Source organism: Taudactylus pleione, unplaced genomic scaffold (genome assembly GCF_031769625.1).
Source record: "Taudactylus pleione unplaced genomic scaffold, aTauple2 ptg000391l, whole genome shotgun sequence".
NCBI classification, from domain to species: domain Eukaryota; kingdom Metazoa; phylum Chordata; class Amphibia; order Anura; family Myobatrachidae; genus Taudactylus; species Taudactylus pleione.
Genome location: NW_028284792.1, coordinates 16,181,373 through 16,203,001, shown reverse-complemented (window position 1 = coordinate 16,203,001; position 21,629 = coordinate 16,181,373). Strand labels below are relative to the sequence as shown.

Here is a 21,629-nt window from a genome sequence, read left to right as displayed (position 1 = left end):
GCTCCCATCTTGCCCAATTCCTTAAACTCTTCCTCTCTTCTGGCACTGTCCCTTCTGCATTCAAGCATGCCATTGTCTCCCCCATTCTTAATAAACCTACCCTTGATCTTAACATTCTCTCTAACTACCGACCCATCTCTCTCCTCCCTTCTGCCTCCAAACTCCTTGAGCGTATTGTTTACAACCGCCTCACTACATTTCTTTCCTCCCGCTCCCTCCTTGACCCTTTTCAGTCTGGCTTCCATTCTCTCCACTCCACTGAAACTGCCCTCACGAAAGTCAGCAACCACCTCCTTGTTGCCAAATCCAAGGGCCACTACTCCATGCTCATTCTCCTTGACCTCTCTGCTGCTTTTAACACTGTGGACCATTCTCTACTGCTGCATATCCTTCATTCCCTTGGTCTACATGACACTGCTCTCTCCTGGCTGTCCTCCTACCTATCTGACCGTTCCTTCTCTGTTTTCTCTCACGACTCCTCCTCCCCCTAACAACCTCTTACAATATGTGTTCCCCAAGGTTCTGTTCTTGGACCTCTCCTATGAACTCTCTATACGTCATCTCTAGGTAAACTCATCCGCTCTTTTGACCTCCATTATCATCTCTATGCTGATGAAATTCAGATCGATCCTTTCCTCACATGATCTTTCCCTATGTCTACTGACTCATCTCCAACTGCCTCCTTGCTATCTCTTCCAGGATGTCCCAATGATTTCTCAAACTTAATATGTCTAAGACTGAGCTGATCATCTTCCCACCCTCCCATATAACCTAATTTCTCACTATTTCTTTATCAATAGATGGCATAACTATCTCATCTAGTCCCAAAGTTCGTTGTCTTGGAGCCATCCTTGACTCTTCACTCTCCTTCAAACCACATATTCTGAACCTCTCACAGTCCTGTCATTTCCATCTCAGGAATATTTCCAAGATCAGACCCTTTTTTACCCAGGATGCCACCAAAACCCTCATACATTCACTGGCCATCTCCAGATTAGACTACTGTAACCTCCTCCTATCTGACCTCCCCAAATCCCATCTCTCTCCTCTCCAGTCTGTGCTCAATGCTGCTGCTCGGCTCATCTTCCTCTCCAAATGCTCTACATCTGCCTTTCCTCTCCTACAAGCCCTCCACTGGCTCCCCTTTCCTTTCAGAACCCAATTCAAGGTTCTCACACTCACTTACAAAGCCCTCACCCACTCCTCTCCCATTTACATCTCTGATCTAATCTCCCTTCACTTTCTGTCCACCGTCTTCGTGCACTTAAAACACTCCACCTTTCATGCCAATTGATTACTTCCTCCCACTCCCGCCTCCAAGATTTTTCCCATGCTGCCCCCTACCTTTGGAACTCCCTCCCTCTCCCCATCAGACTCTCTCTACAATCATTCAAACAAGCTCTTAAGACCCACTACTTCATTAAAACCTTCCAGCTCTCATCCTAACTTGCTGCTACATCTTCCTTCCTCCCTGCCTACCAATCTGTGTCACTCCTGTTTGTCTGCCCCTTCCTTAAAGAATGAAAGCTCTTTCAAGCAGGGCCCTCTACCCTCTTGTGCTTCTCCCTACTCCCTAATTTCATTTACCTCTTACTCCCCACTAGGGCAACTAACACTTGGCTGCTGTGGGTGTAAAGGTTGCTAATATAACAATATTTATTATCCTTTACTTATTTGTATATGTACTTTGTAAGGCACTGCGGAACACTTGTGGTGCCATATAAATAAATGATCATGATAATAATAATAATAATAATAATATTAATCTTGGAGCTGCTGTGGCTGGGAGTCTGTGCTAATGCTGCCGGGTGTTGGGCATTGCCATCTTGGATTTGATCACGTCAGGAAGGAGCCAATCCAGTCTGAATGATTCACATGGGCTCTGACAGCCAATCCAGCTCCAGCCTTGGGTACTTAAGGGCTTCCTGGGAGTTCTCCGGGTGCTGGCCCCTGTAGTTCCAGAACCAGGACCGGATCAGAGCCTGGTGCTGCTTGTGGTAAGTACAAGGGAACCCTATGCAATTATTTCCCTGTACTTACACAACCAAGACTGGCTATGAAAAGTCTAAGGCTGGTTCTGTTTTAAGGGGGGACCCCACATCATTTTTTTTTAAACATTAACTCTTTAATGTGAGAACACAATCCATAGGGCTTTTTACAGTATGATACATGCATGCATCTCACTGATGTATGCATATATTTGTGTGAAATCGAACTGATCATGCTGAAAAAAAATGCATGAAGTTCTTCTAATCATTTGGGGATTTGTAGTTTGACCTTGAGTTCATTTTTTATTCGATTTACAAATCGAATGTTAGTAAATAAAGGGATCCCATTGTCCTCTATGTGAAAATATCGATGTTTTTCAGAAATTCGATTTAATTTCAAATTCCTTTTTTTGTTCGATTTGACATTTGATTTGGCCTTTAGTAAATCCCTTTATAAATAATCGAACCAAAATCGAAAGCAAAATTGAACAGAAAACAAAATCGATCCATAGTAAATATACCCCCAGGTTTAGCCGTCGAAAATGGCTAAACCCGTCTAAAGTTCTGGTTAGGGCACCCAAACTGCTGTTGTTTGTGTGCTATAACCACATATTAATGGCACATTTTGCTCGCATCCTCCTGAGGGAAAGCATTAGTAAGCTGAACTTTGATGTTTCAGTCTCTTTATCTTGCGTATATTCAGATGTATAAGCAAAGTCTATACAGCTAGGCACAGTTTGTCTTTTTGAGGGACGTTCCAAGACCACAAAGAGAACTAGACCTTGAAATCCTCTAGGAAAACAATAATGTACTATTATGCACCTAAACAGTAAGCACACCCACACCTTTCGTGGTTCATAAGAGACCCTTAATGTTAAAGGTAATGACTTTTTGTTCCCTTTTCCATCATTTGATTAACCTTTAGCTGTTGCAGTCTACTACTATTTGCAACTTTTGTCTCATGAACTATGGACCTGTATAGGTACTTCTTACTGTTTCGTATTTTGCATTGCTATTATTAACTTTTAAAACTTGTGTATTTTATTAATTATGTCCTTGCCATCCTCTTTCCCAATCACTTTTCTTTTGGTAGGTAGGATTAAAGTTTATTTTTAAGTGTATCTCTTACTTTTCTTGTGACTATTGTTTGAATCTTAGTGTACCCAAATGAAATGTCCCCATAAACTAACTTAATTGTATACTGAACTTTAGCACTGATTCTGAGTCAGATGCGCAGTGGCTGTTTTTGCCTGATGCCACAGAAGCCAGATTTACTACCTTATACTAATGCGAGGACCCAATCCATAGGGCTAATGTGTGAACCCAATCCATAGGGCTAATGTGTGAACCCAATCCATAGGGCTAATGCTAGAACCCAATCCATAGGGCTAATGCGAGAACCCAATCCATAGGGCTAATGCGACAATCCAATCCATAGGGCTAATGCGAGGACCCAATCCATAGGGCTAATGCAAGGACCCAATCCACAGGGCTTATGCGAGAACCCAATCCATAGGGCTAATGCGAGAACCCAATCCATAGGGCTAATGCTAGAACCCAATCCATAGGGCTAATGTGAGAACCCAATCCATAGGGCTAATGCGAGAACCCAATCCATAGGGCTAATGCAAGAACCCAAACGGAAAGCCGCCCTGTTTTTCACTGTTTTTCTGTCCACAGCCGCAACCATCATCATTAGTATAGGCACATACACCTGCCCTGTGCTGGGTGCAAGAGATCTGTCTGAAGCAGGCTTCTCTTCTCCGTATGCAGGACTCAGAATAGCACGGAACTCAAGCTACACGCCCATGACACACACACACAAGACAGAGCAGTTCTGTGTGATCGCATTGTTGTCGCTCAGTTCCCTCCCGAAATGCTCATTTCATGGAAAGATAGATCCGACAAAGATCCATCCAATTCACAATAGAACAGAGATTGGCAAAAATGTATAAATTCACACCTGCGCATACGCTGTATGCTAAATGTGCAATGTGCAAATATTATGGTATGTCTCAGAATCAGCCCTCTTGTCATTACCTGTACTTGATAATACAATTGTTTTGAATTAATTTGTAATATTTGTAATTAGACTTACTGCAGAAAGTGACATAATGAAGCATTTTGAGGATATTGCACAAAGCAATAAACTTACATCAGGGGACCTGCTAACACTCAAACTTTACAAATTAATAATATTATCTTTTATTTATATGGCACCACAAGGGTTCCGCAGCACCTAAGAAAGTACATAAACAAGTGAGCAAAACAAGAGAACAGCGACTTACAGTACAAGACAATACAGGACAAGTACATAGTATATAAACATTGCTGCAACAGCGATCATAACACAAATAAATAGCAGATTGGCAGAAGTCAGGGTTAGGTGCTGTTGTAAGGAGTAATGGTATAAGTAAAGTAAGGGAAAGCACATGGGGAAGAGGGTCCTGCTTGTGAGAGCTTACAATCTAAATGAATTCAGCAATTTAACACCACTGAGAAGCAAGCATATACAGTACATCCAAATACATTACACAGTGTATATTCAAATGAATGTCACTACCTTTGTGATGACAACTTTTTGCTGTGATCTCCAAAACCGGATAATCCTTTCAATTACATATAGGGCCATAGGTGCTACCACCCACTTCCATGTCTACATGAGAAACAAGAAAAATCAATTCATCATGCTCATTTAAATAATTATATAACAATATAATGTCATTTTGTTATGCTGATGTGTATAAATGTCTTATATACTTGTATTCAACTTGTGTAATAAAGGTTATGAAAGTTGATATCCTATGTATGGTGGTAATCATGATACAAATCAATGCTGTAAAAATCTGTAAAAACTATATATAATCACCAAGCAGCTATAACTTGCATTAATTATATAGTTGCCAATTGTAGACCCTCTGTGGCCTATTCATCATCCTATTCACCTTGCCGCGAGGGATACTTAACACTGGAGTAATTAATCATTGCTCCGGTGCGGGGACAACTGCTCCGAAAAGCAGCTGTCCCCGTGATTACCTGTCCCCATGGCCAGGCTCTGCGCATGCATGACCTCAGGTCCCTCAGGTCACGCATGTGCAAAGTTGCCAGGGGGTCAGTGAGGAGGTGGCAGAAGGATCCACTTGGATCCCTCTTCGCATTACCTGGAACTCCTTCCCATGGGAAGCAATGTGGCTACGAGAACGATCGCCATCTGAAGATGACGCTTGTTCTCGCAGACAAACTCCAAAAACTTTCAGTTTTCGGAGTTTGATAAATATCAGGAGGTCCTATTCGGATACCTGATGAAGAAGGGCCCAGTAACTTAAATATGCGGAAACTTGCATTTCCGCATGGTTTACGGGCCATTTTTCATATGATGAATAGGCCCCTCTGTCTTATGAATTTATATTTGTAACAATATAGGGGAGTGTGCATTTTCAAAGTAATAAGTGTGTATGTGTGGGATATAGTCATAATGTTGACATTTACAATGTTGATACTCATAATGTTGACACCACAATGTCGACAGCTATGATGTTAACATGTGGCTTAACATAGGTTTAGGATTAGGGGGAGAATTAGGATCAGGGTTAGTCATATTGCTGGAAGCATTGGATAATCCTGACATCATCACCGGACCAGGAAGACACTGCTGGAGCCACTGGACAAGGTATGTTACCACTATACCAGGAGCTTTTTGGCAACATTTTAATCATGTCAACATTTCATCAGCTCATATTACTTTCGTCTAATCTTTTCCTGCTATAAATCAAGTTAAAGTTCTGCCCAGCATCGATGGGTCAAAGTTCTGCCCAGCGAACACCAACGGGAGGTCCAACTGGGACCTCAATGACCTATTACGTCTTCTGGAATCCAATGTTACCACTCTATGAAGTTTTTGCCGAAATCCATCCAGCGAAGGCTTAGAACAGGCTCCACGGGTCAAAGTTCTGCTCAGCATCCCCAGGTCAAAGTTCTGCCCAGCGTACACCAATGGGAGGTTCAATCGGGACCTCAACCCCCTAGTATGTCTTCTGGGATCCAATGTTACCACTCTGAAGTTTTCATCCAAATCCATCCAGTGGAAGGCTCAGAACAGGCTCCCCGGGTCAAAGTCCTGCCCAGCATACACCAACGGGAGGTCCGACCGGGACCCTAACCCCCCTAAAACCTGGCCAGGATCCAACTGGACCACATTGTGTTGGTTTTATCCTAATTGCAGGGGTGTCTGAATGCATAACCAGACAAACAAACAAACAGACCAATTAATTTTATATATAAGATTTGTCGCTCTGTCGCATTGTCACTATGCGGCCTAATAGCTAGATTTGGTAGCTTTAAGGGGCACATCCACTAGGCGACAATGAAAAGACTGAACGATAATGATATATCGTTCAGTGTAGGCACCCTCAATCATCCCTGAACATGGCCAATCTGTCATTATCGTCAGATTGTTCGGCCGATGATTGATGTCGGAAATGACCAGCTGGAGCGCACATCACTGGTCGTTTCCGACATTTGCATGCCCGATTTGCGCTTGATTAACGAGCAAATGAATGATAACGATGTCGTTATCGTTCAATCGCTCTGTTGTGAGCTGTGAAAGATATTTGGCAACAAACAAAGAAACAAACTTCTTATTTTTATGGAGGTTTTGTGTATTGTTGCACAATGTGAAGTTATATATTTATATATTTTCTATAAACTCTAGAGAATAAATTATTTAGATGCAGTAGAAGAAAGATTTTGTACCATTGGCGGATTTCCTGCAAACTCTGGAATTGGACACGGAGCTGGACCCCATTCAGTAATATTATGTATACACAATACTGGGTTATGAACTGCTCGACTTGCCGCAGTCTGTCCTCGTACTATGCGCCTAAAAATACAAATATGGTTTAACATATAGTTGCATAATTAAAACTTGTAAAAAAAATTATATATAGCAGCAAATATAATGGTTTACATGGTCACAGGTTCATTGCAAAAGTAAAAAAAAGGTAACTATAAGCTCCAACTATATGACCAATGACTAAGGGCTAAATGTAATAAAGTGCGAGCCAGCGCCGCTGTGGGAATACAGCTTGGTTTTGCCTTTAACATGCTTGCTGCTTTAAAAAAATGGGAATACTCGCATGTATTCCAGCAGCGGCGCCAGCTCGCACTCTATTACATTTAGCCCTTCATATGTTATGTCTCAAATACTGGAGAAAGTAGCAGTTCATAAGTTCATAAGAAGAATGCAGTCGTTTCCATAAAACCAAATGAAAAATGCATTTCACAGGTTGATGTACTTTGAAAAGGTAAATTCTGGCACATATCAACCCAGAGTAGTCTGTGGTCTATGACATACGTATCACAAGTTTGGTATTATGATTGTGTCTATACATTATGTCTATAGTATAATTTATCTACATTTTCTCTATTGCTATTTCATTATAATCTACACAGTGAAAGAACTAGTACTTAGTGTTATTTCAACATTTAGTGGTCTATTTATCAAGAAAATTATGGCTTTCTATCGCAAGATCTTCATTCTGACAATTTACCAATAAAAGAGTCACCAGTTAAGCTGAGCGATGCATATGCCTTTAGGCACTTAGAGGGGGGTTAGGGTTAGGCACTTGGGGGGGGAGGTTAGGGTTAGAGGGTTAGAGGATTAGGGTTGGGGGGGGAGGTGAGGTTAGTACATACAAAAAATACTTATCTGCCAGGATGTTCACTGCCGATCTTCCGCTGTCGGGATTTGAAAGTTGTAATTTTTTTTTCCAGTCGGCACCCCCAGCTCGTTTTATCCTGAGATGGGGTTAGCAATCAGCAATCAGCAGACAACAGCAGTCCAGCTGCTATCTATAATTACTAGGCTTTTGCAAAGTTATATTTGGTGAAAGAAATCACCAGGATGGAATTTTGATGAAAAGGCTGAAGCCCAAATTCCTTTTAGGGCTTTTGTGCCTTTGATAAGTAGACCCTTAATAGGAATTATAGGGCTCTTGCTGAGTTGGTTCTATACCCTGTTTGCCTGCTAAAACAGATATTACTACTCCTATAGTGATACATTTAATGTTTAGAGCGCATTATATGAACTTCTTTGTAAGTTGTTTTTCATTTCTGCTTATTGTCAAAGATTTTATGGTTCACACTCCATAATGCTGTCTCTGATTTTATGACATTCTTTAATGATGATTTGTGTATCTTATGTGTTTAACTATGCCGAAGTTGGTAGTTTATATTCTAGACATCTTGAAACAGACAGTATTAAACACAACAGTAGTAGCAATTGTATACTCAACAAATGAATACAAACCCTGCTCCATGGATGACAAGGCCAATGAAGAAGATGACAAAAAGATGATGTGTGTACCAAAAAACTTCAAAGTATGATCTACGAATGGTTTTCATAGATGAAGTGATTATTAGGATTAGTGCCAGTGTTATCACTACGCCAGTGAGCCCAGCAAGAAAAGTGAAAGCCACGTTTATTCCTCCTATTGGATTCTGTTGGAAAGTAACATCAAACACAGGACAGTGACAATATTATAAGTAGAACATTCCTTACAGTAAACAAAATTCACTAAATGTATATGTATATTCTCAAACAATTCTCTTATTATTAACAAATAGTTTAATAATATACACCAAACATACAAATACTATTAATTAATCAGGACATGGTCCCGAAAATTATAATTCCTTATCACCACTTAATGTGAAAATAAGAAATGAAGATTTGCCTGAATGTATTAAAAATCACATACAGGGACAGCATACCCACAGGTGCCTCAAATACCATACTACAGAGGTGACATTTATTTTTAATTGTTTAATCTTTATTGAGATTTTGAAACAGAAAGACAAACATTATATTTAAAAACACAACAGAAAAAGAAAAACAGCAAAACAAAGTGCTGCTTAAGGAACAGGTTTCAGGTAGGAGATCCATATAGACAGGGCAATATAATAACACAAGAGCCTCTTATGAATTAGAAATAGTACTCTACAAAAAAAGAATAAAAATTATAAAAAATTAAAATTAAAGGGTACACCATACCACATTCCAATGCATATTTTGAGTGTTGCCATGAAGACCAAACCTGATCAAATTTAATAGGGCACTGTCCTCTTCTATAGAGGAAACATTCAATGGCAACTGTGGAATTATCCAAGGCATCCAACTTTATATTGTCGGGGCTTAGCAAGGTACCATTAACATATAATTGACCAAAATCTGTCACCCCCTTACGTATCCAAAGTTATACACCCTCCAGTGATCATAATTAAGGGAATTACCTATTATCCCACAAAAAGAAGAAGAGGAATCTAACCCAGATTCTACTAAAAATAATTTCACATAGTACCAGACTTTATGGGCCTGGAAGGGATTAGAAGGAACCCCTCTAGATGGCAAGTCTGCCAATAACAAATGCAGTCATAATGGAATACAGAGCCCCCTGTTTTGGGGTAGATATCCACTCCACAAGATGGACAAGCTGAGCAGCTAGATAATATCTTGCAATGCTAGACCTCCCCCTGCCCGAGACTGACAGAAGGTGTGGAAGCTAATATGGGCATGCCTATTACCCTAGACAAAGATACAGTATATACCTATTAAGTTTTAAAAAAAACAGACAGTACACATAGCAATTTTGGTTAGATAACAATCTTAATTAGGTTTACTTGCCAGTGACAGACGGAGGTTGTTTCTGACACATCCAAGTAGGTGGGCAGACCATTCCCTATGCACAATTAACCTTTCCACTTGGTCAGCCATGGAACAACTAATAATATATTTAACCTCCAACAGGCAACACTTGTTGGGTTGTGCTCCAGTTTGCCTTCCATACATTTTTAACTGAGCAATTCTAGATATTAAAGTGGCATTTAAAAAGATATTAAAGGAATCCAGTATTGTCACCAAAATAACCCTCCTAGGCGGCAAGAAGTTCTGAGACTTCACCGATCTTACATAACCAAAATGGATTAAATTTTCAAAAGGTTTCACCACTGAGTAATTTCAAATTAAGCACAAGTAGCAGAAGGGAGTGGTCGAAAACCCTACGAAGGAGATAGCATAGATGATTCAGTACAGAGCGTAGGAGCTGGGATATTGGTGCAAAATCAATGCAAGAAAATCTATTGCCAGAGGAGGAGAAACAGGAGTAGCAATTAACCCCAGGATTATAGAGCCTCCATGCATCTTTCAATCCCATATCAGTGACCAGTCTAGGAAGCGGAACCTCCTATATTGGCGTGAGCCCCCTCCCATCACCGATCTAGGACTCCATAAAAAAAAGCATTAAAATCTTCCAAACAGACAACCGGAGCCCCAGGAAATTGAAGCTGAAATTCACACCCCAGAGCACTGTTGAATTTACAGATTTATGAATTAACAGGGACACTCCCCTAGAGTTAGACGAAAAGGTGAGTGAAAAGACCAACCCACCCGTGTTTTTTTAAGTGTCTCTAACAGGCATGCTATGCTTATTTTGTATAACTTCAACTGATGCTTGACAAGTTACCTCGTAATATTATCTTTTAAACCCCGCACATTCTATAATAGAACCCTCAGCCTCTGTATCAAAATGATCATATGAAAACCAGTCTAGTGGTTCCTGCATTGTCCGCCACTCTGGTGAACTTTGGGCCTTCGACCAGCTCCAAGTTCTCGGTTCAGGCTCAATCTTCTGCTGCCTTCAATGCTAAGGTAATGCCCATGTTCTCTTCAAATAGAGTTACAGATGTAATTTTCTGAGGGTTCAGTTGTGTTCTCCAGCCTAGAGTAAATTTAGGCGATAATCCTCCCCAAGGTGTTTAGTCCACCTAATATGCCTAAAAAGACAGTTTGTGCTGATCTTTTTGAGTTTAAGACTCTCGTATCTGTGATTTCAGTCTCTGACAAATATGCTGAATTTAGTCTTCCTTCTGAGTGTGTCCAATTTGAGTTTGCCTGATCAAAGTTTCCTTTTGAGTGTGGCCGACCCCAGCTGTCTGGCAAGTTGTGTGGCCAACCCCAGCTGTCTAGCAATTGTGTGACCAGTCCGGGCTCTCTGGCAAGTAGTGTGGCCAATCCAGGCCTTTTGGCAAGTCGTGTGGCCAATCCAGGCTGTCTGACAAGTCGTGTGGCCAATCTGGTCCTTCTGATAAGCCGTGAGACCTCTGCCCATCCTGATCATACAAGTGCTCTGGCCAGTCTGGGCTGCCTTTCAAACATGCTGTGTACAGTTCTGAGGGCCCTGTTGCAGGCTCTAGTTCTGTGAGCCATGGCCATGCCTTATAGTGGAGGTCACAGATAATGCCTTCTGAACTGAAGTTATTTGTGTCGAGGTGCAAGTCCATCTTCCCACAGTCAAGGCTGCTGTCCAGTCTCTTTTCATAAAGTTTAATTCTGCCAATGCATATTGCTCAGTCCAAACTAGCAATTATTGGCCTCCTGAGTGCCCAGCTGCTGATATACCCCCACAGCCCACTGTCATAATTTCCAAAAACTGCTACCCAGTCTAGGGTCTCTGTGATGACTTCTTCCCAGTTTGGTGTTCCAGAAAAGACTACAGGCCAGTCTGGGGTATTTGAGTCCTCTTTTTTCACTTTGTAAGATAAAGAGGAATTTTCTATCCAGACCTCCAGATCTCTGGACAATCTGTCTCTTCTTCCATATTTGCTTCTAAAAGTCCTGTATCTAAGACCCCAACATCCACAAGAACACTGTTCTATCATCAGAACTCTACAGCTGATTCACCACCAAAGATTCCAGAAACTCCTGTGTCTGTACCCTTAGATCAGTGGTGGCGAACCCTGGCACGCCAGCTGCTGTGGGACTACATATCCCAGCATGCACTGCCACAGTTTTAGCATTCCCTAATAGCTGGCAGTGCATGCTGGGATATGTAGTCCCACAGCAGCTGGAGTGCAAGGGTTCACCACCACTGCCTTAGACTGTCCACCACTCTAACAACTCCATGCTCTGCTTGAGCAACATATTATTTATTGCAGTCCTGCATCAGACATTCCTGCAATCCATGCTACTTTTGTGCATTGACGTGCACCTTTTCTGTGTCACAAACTGCACAATCTGCTGCAACTTCTTCTCACTCACTGCAGTCTCCCCGGCTTCTACATGCAGTATTCTCTCCAGTGCTGGCTGCTGGGTGCATGACAGTCTGGATCAGGTGACCATATCTCCACCAACAGGAGACCAGTATGCAGTCACATGACGCCTGCAGCCAATCCCTGACAAGCCAGAGGTATATAAGGATTCTCCAGGCACATAGCACTGGCCAGTGCAATGTTGTCTACAGCCTAACTGTTTGCTTTCCAGTGCGCTCCTTCAGAGCCTTATTATTGCCCAGAGACTTCAAGTAGTCCTCCAAGAGGCTCTTGCAGTCCGGTCACATTCCAGTGTTCCAACAATCCAGTCCCATTCCAATTTTCCAACAATCCGGTCACATTCCAGAGTTCCAGCAATCTGGTCCCATTTCAGAGTACCAGTAATCTGGTCCCAGTCCTGTGTGTTAGCAATCCGGTCCCATTCTGGTGTTCCAGTAATCTGGTCCCATTAAAGTATTCAAGCAATCCGGTCCCTTTCAGGTTCTACAGCATTCCAGTTTTGTTCCTGTTATACAGCATCTGCTTCTACAGTATGCCGGTCCCATTCCGGTTCCAGTCCAGTTCAATGTATTCTGGTCCCAGACCGGTCCAGAGCTACTCCGGGTTCCACTTGATCAAGTTCCCATCTTACTCTAGCCTGGTTGAAGTTACCAAAGCTCTCCTTCATCTTGTCTACCTGCACCTGTGTGCATCAAGTATCTCCACTGTGGTTCCAGCCAAGATACCAGCTATTCCACCAGTGCCTCCAGTCACCAGCAGCCCGATCTCCCAGTTACACACATTGCACTCTTTCATTACATTCCACCATTCCTTAGTCCATGAACTACATTAGGTCAACCAGCTTTCAGCTGCTTGTCCCAGATCCCACTCCAGCCAGAGACTTTAGTCCAGGTTCACAAACAAACACAAACGTGACATTCTGCCTCATATAGAGAAGCATATGAGCCTGTTTTATGCCAGGAGAAAACAGTAGTAAATGAGATATGAGATATGGCTCAATAGTGTTAGTAGGAAATGCTATAGTTTCAGTACCCAATATATATATATAATATAGTACTTTAATGAAGTGTCATATACAATACTTCAGGGTCTATGTACTAAGCCTTGGAAAGAGATAAAGTGGATAGAGATAAAGTACCAACCAATCAGGTCCTAACTGTCATTTTTCAAACACTGTTGCAAAGTGACAGTTAAGAGCTGATTGGTTGGTACTCTCCATCCACTTTATCTCTCTCCAAGGCTTAGAACATAAACCCCTTAATCTGTATGTGTCTGGCCAATGTTCTTAATATTACCACACATTTAACATTTATATTATTAACTTGAAATCTGCATTCATGCCACTAAATGTTTGCAAATATCAAATAATGTGAATAAGTTGCAGCAGCCACATCAGAGATCATGGTGCATTCAGCCAATTATAAACGTATGCAGATTGTCATCATCTTCATCAGTACATATTTTGCACAGGGGATTCAGCAAGATATACGTCTACTGACGGGTACATATGCGCCTTTGTTGTGGTCTGCATAAAATGCATTTGTGTGAACCTGCCCTTAGTGGACTTAACCAACACTTCATGAGGGCTCAGGGGCAGTCTGAGCCAGAATTGAATATGTTCCTGGTCCATTCCTATAGTGGACGGAGGATAGAAGGGATACGTCTAAGGCTGGGTACCCACTTAGCTGACCGGCAATCGTGACGATGTTCAGGGCGATTTGCCTTCACCCTGGACATCGCATGATTGCCGGTACACACTGCACAATTTAATGAACGATGGAACGATTACTTGTTCCATCCTTCATTAATATGTATAGCGCCGCAGGCAATATCGTGTGATTGACTGTACAGCACAGGCAATCACACGATAATGCATGCGACCAGCGGGAGCGCGCAATTGTGCATACACACTAGGCGATATACACGATTTGTCGTGCCTATACGCCAAAGTGTGCCGATATCGTCCTTATGTGTATGCACCCTGAGATACCTGCGGATCAAGATGCCAGCGTTGGTACTGTATTTCAACCACCAGCATCTCATACACCTGCATATCATACCCAACCCGGATAGAACATGGACCTTGGGGCTGTATGGATAGATGCATGCAACTCTGAAAATAAGTGAATACATGCATTTATTTCTGTAACATCTGAGGCCATCCAAGTCTCATTCAGGTCCATGATGTATGCATGGGGCAAATATTACTGGTTTTCAGATGGATCCATCTTAGAACATATCTGACTCAAAATATCTACGTGAGAACACTTTTCTGCAAACTTCTTTTTCTAGGTACATTTGGAGAGCAAATACATGCATTTATTTCTGTAACATCTGAGGCCATCCAAGTCTCATTCAGGTCCATGATGTATGCATGGGGCAAATATTACTGGTTTTCAGATGGATCCATCTTAGAACATATCTGACTCAAAATATCTACGTGAGAACACTTTTCTGCAAACTTCTTTTTCTAGGTACATTTGGAGAGCAAATGTGTCCAACTCTAAACGTGCCCAAATATGCAGAAAGTACTGTTTTTATGTACATTTTTTATGTCAGGTACGCTATACTATTTCTATTTTAAACTGGCATCATTATTTTTCTGTTAATGTTAATAGTTTAATATTTAAACATAAAATCAAGCAAATCAACTACATCTTTTAGACCATCTAGTAAATGAGAAATGTGTTACTTACTGGTACTTTTGATCGAACAAAGTTGAGATATGTCTCATTTCCAGTGTCCCCAATGTCGGAGAGAATACCTTTAATTGTACCATTTTCCTCCACTCTTGCATCCACCAATCTTTCCACGTTAAACAAATGTGCCACAGTGTGAATAGCTGATGCAATTTATAAGATGTAAAAAAAATGGTTAAAAAACAGACACAGTCTTAAAGAGAACATATATGCAATCCTACTGTGCATCATTTTTAGACACTCTAAGCTTTCCTGTATTACACAGTGATAAGGGCCACTAGTGTCTTAAAATGACATGCTTCCATATATAAATCAAAAAAATTCTCAGAACATAACACAAGCAAATGAAGTCTGCAATGGATGACAATTACACTAGACATAAACAGACCACAAAGCACATTACAAAGGAGAAAGGGACACGAAATATAGAAAGTGGTAGACAATAGATATACAGTATATGACCTAATAAATAGCAACTACAGGAGTAAAGTTACCAGGGACCCATCAGGTAAATCTATTTACGGCATATATTAATAAATCATCTCTCATTCGTACAAAATTGTTCTTATGTTGATTTTATAGTAATGCAAATTGGGTATTCTTGTTATTGCAGAAGAAGATATACAAGTTATATTAAGGCAATGACATGTTGAGAACTTGATCAAGGTGTCTATGTGTGGCTATTGTACCAAGTGGAGTACTAGGATTAATGCTTGGGTTATGTTTAAAATTCAGCTAATATAGGTCTACAATTCTGAGTAAGAATTATGATTAAATGACAATATTAGGTAAAGGTTAAGGTTAGCATTAGTTATTTAATTTTTCCATTTTTTTTATTGAAGCAAGATGTTACATTGCATCATAAAAACTCCTACAAATATATCATAGTAATGACAAAAGAAAAACATCAAAGATTCCTTTGTCAATCTAAAATGTAAGTCCTTGTTTTAAAGTGAGCTCTTCAGATTACCTGGTGTAATGATCTGCTGGGCCGCCATGAGGCCCGGACACTTGGCAGAAAGGGGGGAGCCCACTCCTACCGCTCGCAGCTACTGCGCCCCCACCGCTTGTCGTTTCTGGCATTTATATTTTACGGAGAGCAGCAGCAGCACTGCTGCCCTCTCAACAGATTAGATTGAGCCGGTGGGCACTAGGACTCGCCACAGCTATAACAGCCCCTGTCCGTCTGGCAATATGACTGCACATATGCAGGCACATCAATGTCCCGGACTTTGCAGAGCAGATGTCAGTGACACACGAAGCCGGTAAGTTTAATCAAGCTTAGGGATGGGAATCATTTGATGTTTCATCGGAAACATCGGTTAAATGGTTTCGATGTTTAACCCTGCAATGTTTTTGATTCAATGTTTCATTACCATCACAAGATTTCTCCCCCGATGTTTTTCCCTGCTTTTCCAATGTTTTTTTTTTTTTTTGTAACACTGTGTGGTGCTGTCACTGCTTTGGGCTGCCAGCTGGCTCTCTCCTTGTTTTATAGTCAGTTACAACTAAAACTACAACTATTAAGAATAGAGTACAAAACACTGACTGGGCTATGGCTGCTGTGCATGCTGCTGCTGGGGGAGGTGGCTGACAGAGTGACAGACACTCTGGTCAGCCAATCAGCTGCAGCACATAGGACAATCCCAGCCCTGGCTCACTGTCACTGGTGCTGCTCTCAGTGAGCCCTGGTTGGCTGCTGGGGTGTGTGGCTGCTGTAGCTATTGGTAACTGAGCTGAAAGTCTCACAGTGTCACTGTCAGGCACTCACTGCATGTGTACTCTGCATGTGACAGACTCAGCGGTGCCTCAGTGTCTGGAGTGACATCATTGGTGAGGAGCTGAGAGGGTAACAGCTAGATCCCCTTCCGTAGATTGACCATGACATCATCAGCCAGTGTCCAACGTCATTCGCTACCATCCAAGTGGGCATAGAGGGGGAATATAACCATGTGGCGAGTGTAGCGAGTCACCATGTCCGAAGCATGGCGAGCGAAGCCAGCAGTAACACACAACACTTCTGCAATACTGTCTGTCACTAGTAGTGAGTACTGACAATACAAATAACATGGCACCACCCAAAAGTCATTTGTGGAAACATCTTGATAGGAAAGATAATGAGCCCAAAATAGCTATTTGCAGATACTACAGCAAGAAAATAAAAACATGTGCAAACACATCTAATTTAAAATGCCACCTTGAAATCAAATACCCTCTTGTGCTGCTTTGTGTGTGTGTGTATATATATATATATATATATATATATATATATACAATATACTGTTTGCCTCCATGAAGATAGCCATAGTATAAGTTTATTAGTCTATTAAATCTTTAAATACAGTTTGCTTAAAAAAAAAAAACCCATCAGTAAACATTGGTTTCAGAGAACCAATGTTTATATCTAAATAATGTTTTGCATTCAATGTTAAAAACATCGGTACTTCCAATGTTTTCTTTCGATGTCCCATCCCTAATCAAGCTGCCGGCGGGCAGTGCTGTGCCTGTGAAAGAAGGGGGGAGAGGCTTAACACACAAAAGAGGGCCTAGTTGGATACACATGAAGGGGGCTGGCTGGACACACATAAGGAGGGCTGGCTGGACACACATAAGGAGGGCTGGCTGGACACACATGAAGGGGGCTGGCTGGACACACATGAAGGGGGCTGGCTGGACACACATGAAGGGGGCTGGCTGGACACACATAAGGAGGGCTGGCTGGACACACATGAAGGGGGCTGGCTGGACACACATGAAGGGGGGCTGGCTGGACACACATAAGGAGGGCTGGCTGGACACACATAAGGAGGGCTGGCTGGACACACATGAAGGGGGCTGGCTGGACACACATGAAGGGGGCTGGCTGGACACACATGAAGGGGGCTGGCTGGACACACATGAAGAGGGCTGGCTGGACACACATAAGGAGGGCTGGCTGGACACACATAAGGAGGGCTGGCTGGACACACATAAAGGGGGCTGGCTGGACACACATAAAGGGGGCTGGCAGGACGCACATAAGAGGGGCCTGGCTGGACGGACGCACATAAGAGGGGCCTGGTTGGATGGACATAAGGAGGGGCTGGTGGATGCACATAAGAGGGGGATGCCTGGATGCACAGAAAGGGGGTCTGGCTGGCCACACGTAAGGGGGGTGGCTGGACACAGAAGAGGACAGGCTTGATATTTTTTGGCCAAAATTTCTTTTGTAGGAATAAGGTAGCGGGAGAAGGGTGGAGGTGGGGGCCCTGACGATTTTGTCATTCCCGGTCCCCAAAATTTCTGATGGAAGCCCTGATGATCTATGTAAATAGAAGCCTAGCAATTTTATTTCTGCTTATCCAAGCTGCAATGATTTTCTCCTGCAATGCTTAGAGGTCTGGCCTTCCTTCATTAATTTCGCTAAAAAGCCCAAGGTTCCTTGTTACTCAGTACTTTTGTTCACCTGTCACCAGCAGGTCCCATTACAGATGACCATGCTGGGTTGAGGTGAAGTGCTCGGAGTAAGCAGATCAGAGGCAGATGTAACAAGTGGCCTCTGGCCATTCTACCACTACAAAATGGCTCTTTTGAGAACATTCTCTTCTTGAGCTACATTACAATGAATTTGTATGGAAACCCTCTCTTCTTGTTAGCAATGTAAAAATGCCTTTAGTGGACACATGGTAGAAAACAAGCTTTGCTTTTCCAGAACATAAAATACAAACCATGTCTTACAATTTGCTCTGTAATACAGTTAAAAAATTAATAAAACTCCAGTAAAAGGGAAGTACATTACCAGAAAAATCCATATACAAGTCTGCAGACCATGAAATATAAACCAACAGTCTGATATATAATGGATTTCTGAGAGCTACAGTAAGTGCAGACAATAGTACTTGAAGGCCCTTTGCTGCTGAACCATCTTTCAACATCTGTGCTCGTCACATTCCAACACAAAAATCAATTGTTTTATGTAGTACCCACAGAAATTGTACTGTGAGTGTTTCAGAAGACTTTGCATTTTCAGAAAATAGCATTAAATAAGTAAATAACATATTAACAAAATAGATAAAAAAAACCTGAAAATGCAAAACAGTGAACTAAAAAGAAGTGTGATATTTTTTAAATAAACACCACCAAATAAACACTTTGTGGTTCTATCTTCAATATTTATCCACTTTTCCAAAATGCAAACAGCAGAATTCTACCTGGAGGTTCTCATAACAAACTCAAAACAAACTGCATTTTTCATGCTTATGACGACGGCACCTCCTGACTCCCTCAACGGCTGGCAGCAAGTGTCTAACAGTCATCTAGGTGGGAAGGTTATCTTTTTACTGTGTATGCAGATGATGAGTCCCATTCATGATCTGCTGCGTAGGGGTTAAAATAACTGAAATGACTGAGTATGTTGGAGAAATATAACATCTCTGCCTTAAAATAGGGAAATGTGTTTGAGTAATAAGGATTGCTACAGATCTGACCTTCCTGTTTAATTAATGCTGTACTGTAAGAGATAGTCAGAAATGCACTTTACGTCAACATTATAATCTTAATTTAATCAGTATGCCTAATGTTACGGGCGTGGTATAATTGGTCCACAGTTATCATGGCAACATGCATCAGTTCGACATGAGAATGCAACATGGCTGAGCTGTTGACATGCAGCCTGTTGACATGATTAGCATGTCGCCAGTGACCATGTTGGCATTCATCATGTATACATGGATGTTATGTCGACATGACGAACTGTCAACAAACCATTCCTGATGGTCTAATGGTGTTTTACCCCAAGCTAACCCTAACCTCATGCTGCAGCCTAACCCTTGGCATCCTCAGAATGTCAACATTTCTGTTGACATAGTGAACATGCTGACATTCTGAGGATGTTGACATGGTTCATGTTAACGTGTCAAACCATGTCGACATTTTAATGTCGATGTTGTGGTGCCAAAACGGTGAATGTCGACATGGTTACTGTTGATAATCTGACCGAATACCACATTTATAGTATATGCCAGATACAATATATGGACAAAAGTATTTAGCCTCACCTGTTAATTATTGAATTGAGGTGTTTCTATCAGACCCGTTGCCACAAGTGTATAAATCAAGCACCTAGCCATGCAGTCTCCATTTGCAAACATTTGTGATACAAAATGGGTCGTTCTGAGGAGCTCAGTGACTTCAAACATGGTACTGTGATAGATGCCACCTTTGCAATAAGACTGTTCATCTCTGCCTGGATTCCACAATCAACTGTTATGGTGCTGTGACACAGTTAGGTTAGGGGGTCCCTCTCCTGGGTAGAGGACTCCTTCCTTACACACACACACACAGCAGCAGGGAAGCAGCACACCAGTCTGGATGCAAGTACAAGCTGGTCGGCGCCAGTCTTTATTGTACAATGACAGAAATATAAAGAAATCATAAATATAAATCCTAGCCCTGTCGGGGCACTAACTTCACAGGTAGTTCCCTCACTACCGGAACCTGGCAGGGCCTAATGCCCTCGCCAGCAACAAAGCACAGCACAGTACTCACAGATAGATAGGTTTTTCAAGTGTCTCTGAGCAAACTCCCTGCCTGCTCTCCCAGGTGAGACAATCAGCCCTCAACACACTAGGCTTATATTGGCCACTCTCAGGTGGAAACCTTAACAAGCCTGTTACCAGGCTGCAAGATCCAAAACCTGGAGTGGCCATGGGTGGAGCCCTCCCTCTCCTCTCACCCACAACCCCCAGGTCCCAAACCGGCTTTTCAAAAAGCCGAAACTCAAGCCTGCTACACTGCAGACTTTCTCCTGGGGGTTTAAAACACAAAAGACAGGAATCTGGGACAAATGTACCTGCCACAGACCACTTTACCAGTGATCCTATCACATATCCCCCCCCTTTGTTTCGACCTGTGGGGCGGAACAACTGAAGCCCCCAAACAATGAACGCGTGACAACGCGTCAGCATTGGCCAGCTGGCTTCCTGGCCTGTGTTCCACTGAAAATATAAAAGTTTGTAACGCCAAGAACCATCTTGTAATTCTCGCATTACTGTCCTTATTTTCAGACATCCACTTCAGAGGGGCATGGTCAGTGATCAATTTGAACGTTCTTCCGACCAAGTAGTACCTGAGAGCCTCTAACGCCCACTTTATGGCCAACGCATCCTTCTCCACTGTGGCATAGTTTCTCTCATGTACATTCAACTTTCTGCTAAGATAGAAAATAGGGTGTTCCTCACCCTCCTTGTTCTGGGACAGGACCGCTCCTATACCTACTTCTGATGCATCGGTTTGTACTATGAATTCCCTTTCAAAATTAGGAGTCATCAGGACTGGTTGGGAACACAACGCTACTTTCAACTCCTGAAAAGCTTTCTCTGCCTCAGGACTCCATTCTACCATGACTTTTTGTTTGCCTTTGGTCAGGTCAGTCAGTGGGACTGCCATGGTGGCAAAGTTGGGTATAAACCTCCTGTAGTACCCCGTAATTCCCAAGAAGGCTCTCACCTGCTTCTTATTCAGAGGCCGTGGCCAGTTTTGTATGGCATCAACTTTATTGAGCTGAGGCTTTATCAGGCCTCTGCCAATGGTGTATCCCAGATATTTTACTTCCTCCATGCCTAGACAACACTTTTTTGGGTGGGCTGTCAAACTTGCCTTATAGATGGAGTCCAACACTGCTTGTACCCTGGGTAAGTGAGACTGCCAATCAGCACTATGAACGACCACGTCATCCAGATAAGCAGCCGCATACCGTCTATGGGGCCTTAGAATCCTGTCCATCATTCTTTGGAAGGTAGCAGGTGCCCCATGTAGCCCGAAGAGCAACATCTTGTACTGAAACAAGCCCTCTGGCGCT

General features: G+C 42.3%; 1 protein-coding gene across 1 annotated transcript in view; it reads right to left on the bottom strand.

Annotated features, from left to right (window-relative positions):
- Nucleotides 1-21,629, bottom strand: part of CYBB (cytochrome b-245 beta chain) — a 77,049-nt gene that overhangs the window by 19,370 nt on the left and 36,050 nt on the right. Inside the window, exons 5-8 of the mRNA XM_088445876.1 lie at nt 14,789-14,934; nt 8,296-8,486; nt 6,741-6,867; nt 4,552-4,644 (exon numbers count right to left, since the gene is read on the bottom strand). Of these exons, the coding sequence (XP_088302002.1) occupies nt 4,552-4,644; nt 6,741-6,867; nt 8,296-8,486; nt 14,789-14,934 (557 nt within the window). The remainder of the gene's footprint in view (nt 1-4,551; nt 4,645-6,740; nt 6,868-8,295; nt 8,487-14,788; nt 14,935-21,629) is intronic.